This window comes from Gopherus evgoodei, chromosome 2 (assembly GCF_007399415.2).
Source record: "Gopherus evgoodei ecotype Sinaloan lineage chromosome 2, rGopEvg1_v1.p, whole genome shotgun sequence".
Taxonomy (NCBI): Eukaryota; Metazoa; Chordata; order Testudines; family Testudinidae; genus Gopherus; species Gopherus evgoodei.
The window spans coordinates 119,739,376-119,754,458 of record NC_044323.1 but is presented as its reverse complement, the minus strand read 5'-3'; the positions used below and the strand labels follow the sequence as shown (position 1 = coordinate 119,754,458).

General features: G+C 44.9%; 1 protein-coding gene across 2 annotated transcripts in view; it reads left to right on the top strand.

Moving 5' to 3' along the window:
• CTNNAL1 (catenin alpha like 1) overlaps positions 1-15,083 on the top strand; it is a 165,714-nt gene that overhangs the window by 136,980 nt on the left and 13,651 nt on the right. For both annotated transcript variants that reach the window (XM_030551619.1, XM_030551620.1), the window contains exon 12: positions 4,301-4,338. In XM_030551619.1, the coding sequence (XP_030407479.1) occupies positions 4,301-4,338 (38 nt within the window). The remainder of the gene's footprint in view (positions 1-4,300; positions 4,339-15,083) is intronic.

Sequence of the window (15,083 nt, the reverse complement as noted above, 5' to 3'; positions counted from 1 at the left end):
GCCCTTTGGAGTGGCACGCATATGCACAGTATAAGGGACGATGCCAGTTCCCCCTCCCTCACTTCCTTCTTACTGCCAGTGAAGGTGCTAGAACATCTGCTTGCCCTAGCAAGCTTTCCTATTTCAACTGTGCTTAGTAGCAAATTCATTATATATAGTTGTTAAAGTTGTATAGTTCCCTTAGTGTTAAGTTAGAATTAGTTAGTCCCGTATGGAACTTAGCCTAGAGACAGGGCAAGCCGTGGTCCCCGCGCTTCAAGCCTTGTGACTGCTGCAAAAAACCTGTGCCAGTCAGTGATCTCCCATAAAAGCTGCCTGAAGTGTTTAGGGAAAACCCACATGAGCGACAAGTGTCACATTGCAAGAGCTTCAGGCTGCAGACTAAAAATGAGCGGGCCATTGGCCTCCTTATGAAGTCGGCCCTTGCACCGGCCTCAGAGCCAACGAGATCACACTCTGCTCCAAGCACTGTGGCCTCAGTGCAGAGTGCACCACCAGCACCAACCTCCAACCGGTGCTGATCCCCACCCCCGATACAGGTTAAAAAGTAAAGAGAGGCTGGGAGAGGGCATTCTCCTACATCCCCGAAAGGGAAGGAGAGAGTGGGAGGAGAGCAAAGACCTGCGCAGGGCAGCTCTTCCCTTCCAGACGTTAGCCAGGCTCCAGCTCCCACTGAGCTGTCAAACCCACTTTCAGACCCCACCACCACCCCGGAACTGGCAGAGGCACTCAGCACCTGGCAGTGCCATCCATACTGGAGGCCTTTCATGCCACTAAGGACATACTGTCTCTTTCAATACTGCTCATGTTGGCTAGTCAGGTATCCTGTTTGAAAGGTAAACATGTCCTGGAACCCTTTCAGCGGTCTCCCATCAGCGTGGCACCACTCCCCGATGCAGGGGGTGCCCCACTAGTGCTCACCTGAACAGTGCCACCAGCCCCCAGATCCAGGTCAGTTTACTTGACAGAGTTCCTAGTGTTGGTCCCTGGACTTCAGGCAGCGTTCCTCGGGGTCCCAGTATCGATTGCTGGCAGTCTGGAACAGACCTGCAGAGGCACATCACCGGTCCCTAGAGCCCCAGTGTCAGGAGCGCCCGAGTCGATCTCCCAGTCCTCGTCACCACTCCAGAGGGTTGAGGTGCCAGTACCTGGAGCCTTGTCACCGGTCTCCTGATTGCCAGTACAGATCACTGCGAGCACATCGACAGTTTCCGAGACGTCTATCCTCTTGCTCCCATTCCCTGTGGAGCGGCACCATTATCAAAGCATGAGGCATCGATCACCAGGGTACCGTCGCCAGTCTGCTGAATGCCATCACCAGTCAATGGAGTCATGGCACCAAGAGTCTTCATGTCTATACAGGTCCCCAGCAGAGGTCTGCGGAGAGAGCTGATGGGAATGGGATAGACAGGATGCCTTGGTACCGTCCTGGGCCTTCAGACAAGTCTCTCCCTCCTCAGGCTCTGACAGCGAGGAGGAGGACCTGCCTGCAGACCAAGGTCACCCACCGAGGACATCGGCATTCCCTTCCCAGTAGCCGCATAACCTCAGGGCTAGTGGCCGGCCCCCTGGTTTCCCCATCCATCGCAGGGGCATTGGTTGATTTTAGGGGCATCCAAAAGACGGTCGGCAGCGGTCTCCCACCCGCCCCCTGACATGGGCGCAGAGTTGGAGCAAGCTCCCCAGGGACAGCCAGCCTTGGCCAATGCTCTCCTGACAGAAGCGGTGGAGTTGGCAGGCCCACCTGTACCTGCCTCCTCATCATCTTCTCCTAATGAGGTGATAGCAGGACCTTCACCCAGGGTGATGCAAGGGCCCACCAGAAGCTTTTGAAGAGTGTGACATCGAACCTGGGGAACATGAGCCTGCTTGTTGCTCTGAGAAGGAGATTTAGAAGGAAAACCCTGATGTTTGTGCGTCCTTCATAACTGATGGAAATGGAAGTGGGGAGTAAAACAATGATAGTGTGAACATACTTATCCTATGTTCCAGCTGGCCTTTGGAGCCACTGGTCAGATCCTTACTTGTTGAATCTGTCTTGCTTCCCGTTTCAGATGCCAGTGCCAATTTTAGATGCCTTGTCTTAACCCCAGGCGATGTGCTGGGAGCCAGAGAGGCTCTTGTTGATTCTGCACAGAACCTGTGGTGCTGAGAGCCTCTGAACTTGAGCTTTGCTGCCAAGGCAATAAGACTACCTGGCGGCATTTTCTGCCTCTTTCTTTGCCCTGCACATGTAGGTCTTACGTATGAAATAACATGAGGAGGACCATGCCTTTTCCAGAGAGTTGCATCTGAGACTCGAAAAACTGCTGGGCAAGAGGTATAACCTGTAGAGCCTGATCTCTTTTACTGGCAGGTACACAAAAAAGCATCTTAAGGGCCTCAAATACTAGCTAAGTGTTTTCTCGCTAAAACTTCCTAAAATTAGTCAAACTATAATAAAACAAATACTAACTATTTACAAATGCAAAAAGATATTTTTTAGCTCTGTCTAGTGGAAGACCAGGCATGCTTTCCAGATCTGCACTGTACTGCAGTTGGAAGGAATTGAGAGAGTTGTGTTGCCATTTCCCTATTTTTATGCTTTGCGACCCTTATGGTTTCAAACATTCAAAAGATGTGTGGGCTTCCCCAAGTGACACTGTTTCTAGAAGGTTCCATCAGTCTGCTGAACCATGGACACATCTCCTAATAGATTAAATGTACAGTGACCTCTTGGAGTGATTGGGGTTTGGGAACCCTCCCACAAGATCTTCTAGTGTTTCCCACCTTCTAACTTTCACAAAATTATTTTTAACCAGAACTATGGCAAGTTTTGACACTTCTCCTGTTGTTGTCTTTGTTCTTTTCATCTCAGTCTCCATGTTTTTGGGCCACCTTTTAGTACTTGCACCTCAAGTGAGCAGAGCTCTTTACTTTCTTGAAATAGATTCAAATTTTTATCTTCCCCTGAAGACACAGACCTTTGCAGGACATCTAAGGCCACGTGTCATGCCGAGGATCAGTACTTGAGGTGTCCTGTGAATATTCCTCTTCTCCCATTGTACTTTCTGTGAGCCAGGATGACATGGATGTATATTACTGTAGCCACGTACCCATAGAACTGAAGATGTCTGTGCTGTCAGGGAGTAGCTTATTCGTCACTGTTTCTAGTTAAACGAGAGATACATCACAGCTCTTCTATCTTAGGATCAGAGTAAAAATCCAAGTTTAGTGGAATTTTGAAAAATATAGGTCCGCAGTGGCTGAAGTTGCTATGGAAGGTTGTCAGCATATGGCACAGTCCCCGTTTTGTGACATGTTTATCTGTGGGAAAGCTTTTTAGCTCACTTTGATGTAGTTTAAATGTATTTTCATTTTTTTTCTCTCCCTCTGACTCTTTTGTTCAGTTGTACTCAGAATGACTAAGGCACCTGACTTCTCAGGAAATAAAATAAATAGTTCCAATAAAAAAATTCTAAAATTCTCTTAAACACACGTCTAAAATAGTTTTTTCTACAAATATGTGGAATATACAGATATACATTAGTGAAGTGTATCATAAAGGTTTTATTGGCACTTACTTGGGCCAACCCTGCATAACTCACAGGGGGCTTCACTGCTACTGAGAGGTGCAGCCATTCCAGACTCATGCCAGTAAAACACATATCACAATACCATATGTTATGCATATGCCATATTTAAGTGTGCCTGTGCACCCATGTTCATTACTTATTTTTATATTAAGATTTCAGTTTCTTGATTTTCTTTTTATTATTTCCAGGAGTGGATAACCTGTGATGATGGTACCTTTTAAAGAAAGGAATTAATTACTCATAATTCTTCTTTGTAGATATCATCTCTCAGGATTCCCACCCATGCACCCACCTCAGTTTGGAGTTCTGTTTTTGAGCCGAGGAGGTGTTTTTATTTATTTTTTTCCATTAATTTTGCCTGCCTTCTCCTTGGGTAAGGTGTGGATGCTGTTTGTTTTGTTTGTTTGTTTGAAGTAGTTCTGATTCCTGTGTATTTCAGAATTGACTGGAAGGGTCTAGAGGCACTAGAAGTCAGAATGGCGTGAAAGGGGAGGGGCTTATGCTCAGCTATCAGTGACTGAGGGTTAAAAATCTTAACAATAGGGGAATTCCTGGCTTGTCTGTCTCTGGAAGCACAAGATAAAGAGTGGAAATTCTGAGTGAACTTCAGAGAGGATTACAGATAAGTACGTTTCTTTTACACTTTAAAGTGAAGGGAGGGTGAAACTAGAAGTATTATGGTATTCATTAAAATCTGCATACAAATATTCTTATGTTGTTCGTAGGAGAGAAGCGTGCCTACCTATCACTTCCCAGGCCAGGGGTAAGTTTTGTAGGTTGTTACTTTTTTGTTGTTGTGCATCTGTTGATAACTAATTGACCCCTACAACTTGCATATTGCTTGTGTATTAACAGCTTTGTAAAGATACAGACAATAAAACCTTGTTATGCACACCTTGATTGTATGGCCCTTTGTGAATTACTGGATTTTGTGAATTGGTTAGTAAATGAGTAAACATTTTAAAAAGCCAGGGTAATTCATCATAAAATATGCTTTTGTTATTTACTTTACAATTCTAGCTTCATTTTAATTAATTATAGTTTGCAATGTACAGAATGTCTGACTTTATTTTTACAAGATGTACCACAGTACATTTATTATTACAGTATCATGACTGCACTTAATATATTGTAAAAATAAGTTTTGTAACCTGACACCTCCCTACACTATTGTCTGAGCTAGTAACTCTTTTATTGAAGGAGAAATTGACTTGTTTGTGCATACTAGGAGGTGTCCACACTAGCAAGGCTCTACTGTCTGTAAATAAAATTGTTTTTTTCATTCAGAGTTTATGATGTCATTTTTTTATGTGATAAATCAGTTTATTACTATGTTGCACAATAGATCAACAGATCAAGGTAGAGTATGTAATACACTAGTTTGTGAAAATATCCATCTGCTGGTAAGTCTAGAAAGTCCTGTTCGTATTACTGTGATATAGTCATAAAAATAACAAAATAACATTACATATTAATCCTCTCACGGGGGAAGGGAAATGATAATATTATCTCCAACTTTATTTCTCTTTTCCTGATCTCCTTTCTAAACCTGTAGCATTGAGGAGTTGGTGGTATGGCATAATCACCTATTCTTCTTCAGCCTTCTTTGAACAGTTCTGCAGCAGTTTCAGAAGCAATACTTTAACTGTTACTTTACCTTTAATGAAAAGGTATAATACCTTAAAGGTAAAATTGGTTCATTCTTGAGCCTACTTAAGGTCTTACTTGGGATTTAAGTGGTGCTATACTGGGCCTTTTGCAAAGGGATGACTGTCACCTTCTGGAAGTAGATAAGTTGTTTGAGGGGAGAAGACTAGAATTTTTTTGGTTAACTGCTTCAGTGAGTACTGATATATAGTTTGTCCCCAGAAGAACTATCTATGTAGCCTTTGGTTTTGGGATATAAATCATACTTCTCTGCTGTCTTTGAAAGCTCTTGTTCATTTCCCTTTGATTCTCAGCTGGCGATATAGAGCAGAGAATTGCAGCAGGGAAAAGAGTTGAGAGGTCAAGAAAGAGTAAGGAGGTTGCATTGTTGAGTGTTGTGAAGATAAATTGACTCTTTTTTCTGTTGATTTACTAGCAGGGCTGTCCTTAGGATTTATGGGGTCCTACGCAGTATTATTAAACTGGTGCCCCATAACCGATGGCAGCCTGGGCTTGCAGCCCAATGGGGGGAGGCACGAGGCAGGAAAGGATTCCGAGCTGCCTGGCCCACCTCACAGTGGCGGAGAGTCACTGTTCCCCACAGAGACCCCCGTACCCTCTCCCTCACACAGAATGCGCAGCACCAGTGCATTAAGCTCTCTAAATATGAGCCCTGCCTAAGGACACTGCAGCACACGCTGGGTGTGCGGGAGCCAACCCGCTCTTAACTGCTGTTATGGGTGGTGGGTAAAGCTGTTGCCTGGGGAGGCTAGCTCCCCAGCCAACCCCTTCTGCCTGTGGCCCCACCCATATTCCACCGTTGCTCTGCCCCAGGTCCTGTCCCCGCTCTGCCCGGCTCCGCCCCTCCCCACTGTCTCCCTCCTCTCTTCCCTCCCCCTCCCTGCTCACTCCCTTCCAGCCAAATCCCTGAATTCAAATGAAGCAAATGACATTAGAAGGAAGTTGCAGAAGAGTGTTGTTGTTTTTTTCGAAAGAAAATGGAGCATGTTTTCCACTGCATACCAGAAGATGAAGACTGGACATGCAGAAGGTATCTAATTAAAAGCACTGAATTTAGGAATAAAAATGTCAGTTACGGGTATTTTGATATACCCTGAAGTTTGCCAGAGATCTATTTGCAAAAACTTTGTAGTAAGGGCAGGTCAGCTGTCCTGCTGAATACAACATTAAATATTATGGAATACATGACGCAGCTCTTCTGTTTTACATTTTCTTAATCAGTATTTCTAAGCTAATTTTGTATTTTAAATGTACTCGTAAGCCTTCATAAAGTAATCATTCCAGATTACTACATATTTAACTCACTGAACCAAAGACATTATTTTAAATTAATCAGTCACAGGGGTTTAGCGTGTTCATAACAATGTTCATTGCTTTTAGAAAAAGGGAACACTAATTTACTGCGTGTGATCTCCATAACAATAGACAAGTGTATGAAATTTCACCAACTTTAAAAAATATGTTTGCAAAGATGTTAGGCATAACAAAGGATTTTATGTCTTACTAAGGCGCCAGTTTTGCTGGATGGTTCTCTTAAAACTAGTTCATCAAATAGTCAGAAGAGAAGAAAGGGAAACTCATTTGTCCAGCTATCTGGCAGGAAAGGGGTGTTGTCCCTTTAAGAGCTAGCGTCTCTTCAACAGGGTGGCGGAGGGAGGGAGAAAGGGATGGACAGAAAGGACAGGAAGACCTTTGGAAGGAAGTTTAAATTTAAAATTAAAATGTGTATTGTAGATGAGTGGTCTTTTGAAGGATTTATTTAAAAACTTATGTCTGAAGATACAAGCACTACAGTAATGAACAACTGTTTGTTAGTAAATTCAGAAACTGACAGTATATACCTGGGGGTTGGCAAATGCCTGTTAAATGGCTTCAGTACTACTTGAATGGCCCTTTAACAGTTTCAGTGCTGTGCTAATAGGGCTGGCAGGCTGGAGGGTTTTTTCACTTTTAAGTTACTAGATCCCCTCAGGAGTTAGTCACCAGGCTAGAGCAGCTAGCTGTGGGAGCCTGCAGGAAGGGTCAGAACAGGGATAGGAAGAGGAAGGAGGGTGGACACTAAGACCCAGGGGTGCAGCAAATTTCCGGGTGCCCTATGCGGTTGCCTATGCCTAAGGACGGCCCTGTTCACTAGTCAGAATCCTAGTTCCCTCTGAGGCAGCTTTATTTGTAAAAAGCTTGATATAGAAAGAAATTGAATAATCCTGGTTGGTTCCCCATTGCCAGCTCTGCACCCACACTGCTTGAGAACAAACACCAAACAGGCAAAAGTAGTATAAAGTGTAGGGAAGAAAAAAGTATGTGTGGTTAGGGGAGGGGAAAAAGCACTTAAAAAGGGGGATACGGGGAGGCGGAGTATAGAAATGCTATAGAAAAGAAGAGAGATACAAAGACACAAAAGATTGGGACAGATTCATAGCTCAAGTAGACCTGGTCAAACATTTTCCAACAGAACAGTTTCCTGTTGGAAAATGCTGATTTGACAAAAACAAAATGTTTCACGGGAACACACTGAAACTGTCATGGGAAGTAGTCAGACATTTTGTTGTTCTTCAGGTGCTGGTCCCACACATGGGCATATTCACATCCTCTGCCTGAGTCTGGAAATTCTAACTAGTATGCAGTAGTTCTGCTCATGTTTCAGACTGAGCATAAGAGGCAATGTGGGCCAACGCCTCTCTAGTACCATCTGACCACTGCATGGCCTGAGTTGGAATCCCTGTGTCCACAGATTTTTCCTGCTTTTATCCTTAGTCTGCAAATAAATTTATAAATAATTTTTATATTAATAGAGTTAGTGTAAATAGTTATTTCCCTGTACTAGGGACTTCCTCGTCCTGGTGTGGGACTATGCCGAGAGTCCCCGTATTCAAGAACAGTGTCTCCTGTCCTTGCTCCTTCTCTGAGCGATGATCACCAAAGCTGCCTCTACAGCTTGGGTGAGATGCATATTGCTGCGAATTGCGGCATTTGTCACTCGTTTCCACAACAAACCTGCAAAGCTTTGATTAAGGAAACACCTTAAGGAGAAGTCTGTGAGGCCTTACTCTGATCTGAGCCAGGGAGGCCACCTTGTACATCTGCCCCATTAGGCAAGCAGCACTCCTTCAAGCACATACTTAGGAGTGGAGCCTACAGCAGTGAAGGCTAAGATCTATTCTGTCTGGGCATCCCATGAGCAGAGGAAGCACTCACATGGTCGGAAGGACAGATCCTCATCCAAATCTGCCCATAAAAGAAGGGATTTCTCCTCGAGCCCCTTCAGGATGGGTGAGTCTTTGCGTATGGATTGTGTTGGTCCAGGACCACAAAAGATCCCCAGGCTGGAGGGTAAAGCGCACAAGGAAAAGGATCTGTCAATACCTTGGTGGTACCAGCTCCAAAACACAAGAACTGACATCTGTTGACTCCATCCAGAAGTACTGGACCTGGTTGTTCCTTGGTACCAGCCTGCCCTTGAAGAACCATCTAACTTCCTGGAATGTATCGGAACTGTTAATCCTGACCATTAGAATGCTCTGAACACCTGGTCATGTGGACACCTACGCTATGCCTGGTCATCCTGAGACACACGTCACTGATGCAGTTAAGTCTTCTGGTGTAGCAAAGAACAATCCCCTCTCCAGCCCCTGGGCAAGAGCATCCACCCTCTGTAACCATTGGCCCGAGCAGTGCAGACGGAGTTCTTGGATTAGGATGAGTTGGACACCCTAGCTGGTTCATCTCCTCATAGAGAGCTGAGTCCTGATAAACAGATCTCTGAATGCCATCCTCCCAAATATGACTTCCCGGGGACCATTGCTACCCGATGCCATGGAGTCCCTCTCCCTCCCCCACATATGCATGGTTGATCCTTCCATTTGGCCTTATTGGGGCCCCTGGAACCCCTGTGGTAGATGCTCTGGAGCTGTCCATGAATCCAACCACACTTCTTCTACCTGGCGCCCACCGGATTCATAAGAGTACAAGGAGGCGGACGTTGACCTGGGTCTGCAGGAACCGATAGTACCAACAGGAGTCTTGTCCTTATTTCTGGATGAAGCTATCACTCCACCTTCACCATCTCTACTGGACAACCATGCGCAGTACCAGGGGCTCCTGCAGAGGATAGCCAATGACCTCCAGGTACCACTGGTGGAGGTCCAGGGACTCCCAACATCAACTCCTAGATATTCTGAAGCTCTAGGTCTATGCAAGGTGGCGTTAATGAGGATATCCAGGAGCCAGACAGGTTGGTCTGGCACGCTGCAGCCTCATGTGCTCCCATGCCTAAGAGGGCTGAGAAATTATGTTTTGTCCCTGCCAAAGGGACTGAATTTCTTTTCTTCCACCTGGCAATTCTGTGGTTGTACATGCAGCCACAGAGAAAGAAAGATTGCAGCATCCCAAGACTATGCCAGCTGAGGATGGAGCCCAATTTCAGTCTTTCATAGAAGAGGGCAAGTTAGTGGCCTTCAAACTGCTGTGGACACTGCATCCAAAGGCTTGGCCACTGGCATAGTCATGACGCATGTGTCTTGGCGTCACTCCTCAGAAAGGTCCAGTACACCATGCAGGAGTTGCCTTTCGACGAGTCAGATTTGTTTAGCAGGAAATCAGATGAAAGACTCAGCATCAACTCCTATTCTTGGGAATTTACACCCTGGTCCAGAGGAGAAAACACTAGAGGCAGATGTAAAAGCCAAGGCTGCTCCCTCCACAGATGTTCTGCCATAAGCATCCAGCCAAACCCCTGTGTAAACAGAGGCTTCAGAGGTCTCTCTTTTTTCAGACCCCCTCTACTACCAAAACCTCTATCCATTCCCAGCTACCCACTAAGGGATACTTTTGAAACCTCAGTCAAGATCCGCCCACCACTACTGATGCCACCCACATCAAGCCCTCCCCTCCTTAACTTTCAGGGCTCCCTCTCACTTTGCACCCAAAATTGGGACTCTCTCTTGATAGCTGGGTATTAGAAATTATCCATCAAGCATACTCTGTAGAGTTTCCCTCTCTCCCTCCTCACAAAACCCTTCCTGGTCCCCTTTCAGGGACCATTCTCATGAGGTACAGGAGGGAGCCCACCTTCAAACAAGAGGTAATAGAACAAGTGCTACCTCAGTATCAAGGAAGAGGGTCCTATACCCCTTATTTTTTAGTCCCCCCAAAAGACAGAGAGTGGAGAAGCATTCTGGACCTTCAACAACTGAGCATCTTTATTCAAAAACCAAATTTTAGATGATTAGACTAGCATCAATAATCCCCTCTCTACAGGAGGGAATGTGGTTTGTGGCAAGCAACATGAAGGATGCCTATTTCCGTGTAGATGTTCATCTGTCCCACAGAAAGTTCCTTTTGGTTTCGAATGGATCAGGAACATTTGCAGTTCAGAGTCCTTCTCTTTGGACTAGCAACAGCACCCAGAGTATTTACAGAGGTCGTCTTTGTGGTGGCAGCCCAAATGAGATGTCAGGGTTATACAGTTTTCCAGTATCTCAGCAATTGGCTCGTAGTAGGTCACTGCAGCCATGAGTTCAGATCAGCATCTTTGTTCTTTCTACATCTTCTAGAAGCGCTGGGTGTCTGTTTAAACAAAGAAAAGTTTGTTTTAACACCCACACAGATGATAAACTTTATCAGAGTGACACTGGACTCCATTGCAACAAGAGCTTTCCTCCTCATAGAAATATTTTAGTTAATGAGCAATCTGATAGCACTGATGACTCGCAGACCAAGGACTATGGTCAGGATGTGCTTTCCTGTTGTCATGTGGCCTCCTGTACTTATGACACACCGTTCAGCAGGCTTCATCTATGCTGCCCAGTGGCCTGGCTCTAGTCAGTCTATTCATCAGACCAGGATCACATCAACACCAGAGTGACTTTTCCCACCATGGTCAGCATCTCTCTTACCAGGAGATTGAACCCACTACCTGGATCACCTGGGAGGCCAGACTGCACATCCATCTACTGGAACTGAGAGCAGTCCACCTGGTATGCAGGGCTTTTCTCCCGCTCATTCATTCTCTTCGTGTCCAAGTGATGTCGGACAACATCACCATGGTCTTACATTAAAAAAAAAAAAAAAAATAGGGTAGAGCAAGATGTCTTCCCCTTTTTGTAGAAGTCAGGCTTTGGAACTGGTACATCACAAACCACATCAGTCCCAGCCACATACCTTCCAAAGGCCCAAAACTCCCCAACAGAGAACCTGAGCAGACACTTCTCTGCAAACCATGCATGGGAGATACTCAGCTCTATCCTGAGCTAGATATCCACTCAATGGGAAACACCTCAATGGGATCACTTCATGTCCCAAATGAACAGGAAGCTTCACTTGTATTTCTCCAGAGGAGCTATAGATCACAGCTTCCAGGACCATGCTTTCCTGTTGTCATGGACAGACAATCTCAGATATGCCTTTCCTCCCATTCCTCTGTTACCACAGGTCTTGAGAAACATCTCTCAGAAGGATAGCTCAGTGGTTTGAGCATTGGCCTGCTAAACCCAGAGTTGTGAGTTCAATCCTTGAGAGGGTCATTTAGGGCTTAGGGGCAAAAATCTATCTGGGGATTGGTCCTGCTTTGAGCAGGGGGTTGGACTAGATGACCTCCTGAGGTCCCTTCCAACCCTGATATTCTATTATTCTAGGACAGGGCCAGAGTCATTCTTCTCATGCCCAGCTGGCCCAGATACTTTTGGTTCCGGTAGCTCCTGAGAATGTCAAGCCACCATCCTTTTGGGATCTGCCTCTTCCTTATTCTGGAAGGGGGCAGAATCAGTCACCCCAATCCATGCCCTGTCAATCTCATGGCTTAGTGTTTTGGATGGGCATCAGAATGAGAACACTTTTGCTCAGCACCAGGCCAAGCTATTTTTACTTAAAGTAGGAAAGACTTAGAACCTGCTACTTAGCTAAAAGGAAATGCTTGTCTACCTAGGCTCAGAATAAACCACCGCCTCCAACTTCTGCAAATATCTTAGTTGTTTAAGATTATTTCCTGTTTTTAAAAAACTCAAGTCCTTCCATTGGCCCATCTTGCAGCCGTCAGTGCCTTCCTGACAGTGAGGTTTATTAAAAGCCTAGTCAGGACCTTTCTGTCGGTTATAAATCTTACACCTGAATGTGACCTCAACCTCATCCTATTAGCACTCACCAGGCCACCATTTGAACACATGGTAACATGCTCCATGTTGCACCTGTCCATGAAAGTCATGTTTCTAGTTGCTGTTTCCTCAACCAGAAGGGTGAGTGAGATGGGAGCCCTCCTGGCAGACCTACTGTATGCTGTTTTTCTCCCTTCACCCACATCCTAAATTTTTCTTCAGGGTATTTCTGAAATCCACATCAACCAGACTATCCACTTACCTATTTTATTCCTGAAACCCGTGCTTCTGATGAGGAGAGGCGACTTCATTCCCTCGACCTCAGATGCACCTTAGCATTCTACCTGCAGAGGGACCACATCTGTCAGAAAATCATTTAGGCTATTTCTTGCTATAGTGGAATGGACTCAAGAACAAGCTTTATCCTCTGAGACTCTCCTAATGGAGTTCTGGTTACATCATCATGTGCAATGAATTAGCACATTTCCCTCTGCCTGAGGTAAGAGCACATTCCACAAGAGCATAAGCTGCCTTTACAGCATCCTGGCAGGAAGTACCCATACTGGACATATGCAGAGTGGCTATCCGAAGCTCCATTTACAAAACATTATGCGCTAGTTCAGGCATCCTCTCACCCCCCACCACTCCAGTCTCAACACTCCTTGTAAATCACGCGCATGTGGAATCCACATAGGTGCCGGCACTCGAAGAAGAAATAGATCAAGTGGAACAAGAGTTGAATGAGCTACGAGAGACAGAAGGCAGCACTGTTCTTTCTGCCACAACATCAGAACTTGAGGCCATCAACAAACAAGTGAAGGATACCTTGGCACGATCAGATGGTTGGTAATACTGATTCTTGGAATGAAGATAATCTACACTTTACAGTACTAATAAATGTGGTTGTGATGGGTTGTACCCCCCTTTTGAGATGCCCCTTCTGCTCCACTAGCCTGGATTGGATTCCCTCTCTCCGGCCTCTTGCAATGCATACACACAGGTAAGGCCACACCCAGTTGCAGACAGACTGAAGTCAATTCTGTGTGAAAGGATTCACCCCAGCACTCACGTTCACATCCCTTTTGAGGAATAAACCCAAAATAATATTGTCTTGCACTGTATAGAAAAATCTGCACAGTGCAAGCTCATAAAAATTCGCCCTCTCCCTCAACTCAGACATAGGTTAGGGGTTTGTTACGGGAATGGGTGGGTGAGATTCTGTGGCCTGCGTTGTGGCAGGAGGTCAGACTAGATGATCATAATGGTCCCTTCTGACCTTAAAGTCTGAGTCTGAGTTTATGAAGTTGTTTACCTGTAACTGGAAGTTTGTTGAGATGTGTGGTCCCTATGTGTACTCCACTACCCGCCCTCTGTTCTCTCTGCTTCAGATCCTCCTCAATTCACAATAGGCGGAGGAACTGGAGAGACTTCAGGCTGCGCTTCCTCTTACATGCTTGGTCTGAAGCATGAGGAGGACTGCTGAGTATGTGCGGGCCAATGGACACTACTTGTTAGACTTTCTGGACTGGGTTGTATGGCACACATGCACACTCACATGTAGAATACCGTTAGGGACCACACATCTTGAAGAACTTCCAGTTACAGGTCAGTAACCTCTATTTTTAAATTTTTTACTTTTGTTCTTCTTAATTGCAATATAAAAGTCAAAACATTTAAACTTTTAGACACAGGACAAATTATAATAAATCAGAATGATGAAGTTGAAAAAATACTTCTGGAATATTTCATTTAATAAAGAATTCTGAGATTTTGATGTTTCTGCCCGATTAAGGATGAAACCAAATTTCAAAATCTCACAATTCCCATATGACAAATAGTTTTTTCAAGCAGCTGTAACCTGTACTAGAATAGTATTACCACTATACACATGCTTCAGAAACCTGCCACCACCTTTCCCTTTGCAACTGATTGTATCTGTGCTAATAGGAGGAAATTATGGTCAATAACAGCTAGGCAGATCTTTGTGAAACGTTAAGACTCCTGCATAGCTAAAACATATGGGAAGTGGTATTTATTTACAGGCAATGGAAATCCTGCATGGGAGACCCACATCTGAGAAGACTGCATCCTCCTTTAAGTAGCATGCTTGACCTGCATGTAGAGCATATTACTTGTGGCTTGTCTACACAGGACACTCAGAAAAGCTAACACTAATGAAACAAAGGTGCGAAATGAAAGTGCATTAAACTGCTGTGTGGATGTTCTCGTTCAAAAGTAAAGAGGCCTTAGTTCACTTAAGCTTAAGCCAACTATGTTCACTTTACTTCTGAATGAGAAATAGGTTGTAACACAAGTTGTGCCCAAGGATTGGAGGCTATCTGGGAAAGCAGTGACTCACAGAAGGCCTTACAGTCATCGCAAATAATCACCTCCACATTAGCTGTCAAAGCAATGCTGTGGCAAAGGGGCTAATGCAATCCTTGGAGGTATAAAAAGTGGGGAATATCCAGTAGAAGCAGGGAAGGGATATTTCCGCTGTATACAGCAAGACCGCTACTAGAAAACTGTGTTCAGTTCTAGTGTCCATGCTTCAAGGAGGATATGAAAATATAGAGAGAGTTCAAAGGAGGGCCACAAAATTGATCTAGGAGCTGGAAAATGGGCCTTATGATGCAAGTCAAGGAGGTCAACTTATCAAAGAGAAAGTTGAGTGGTGACTTGATTGTTGTGTCTAGCTACGTACACGTGCAAAGGTTATTTGATACCAGGAGGGCTTTTCAGCCTCGCTTAC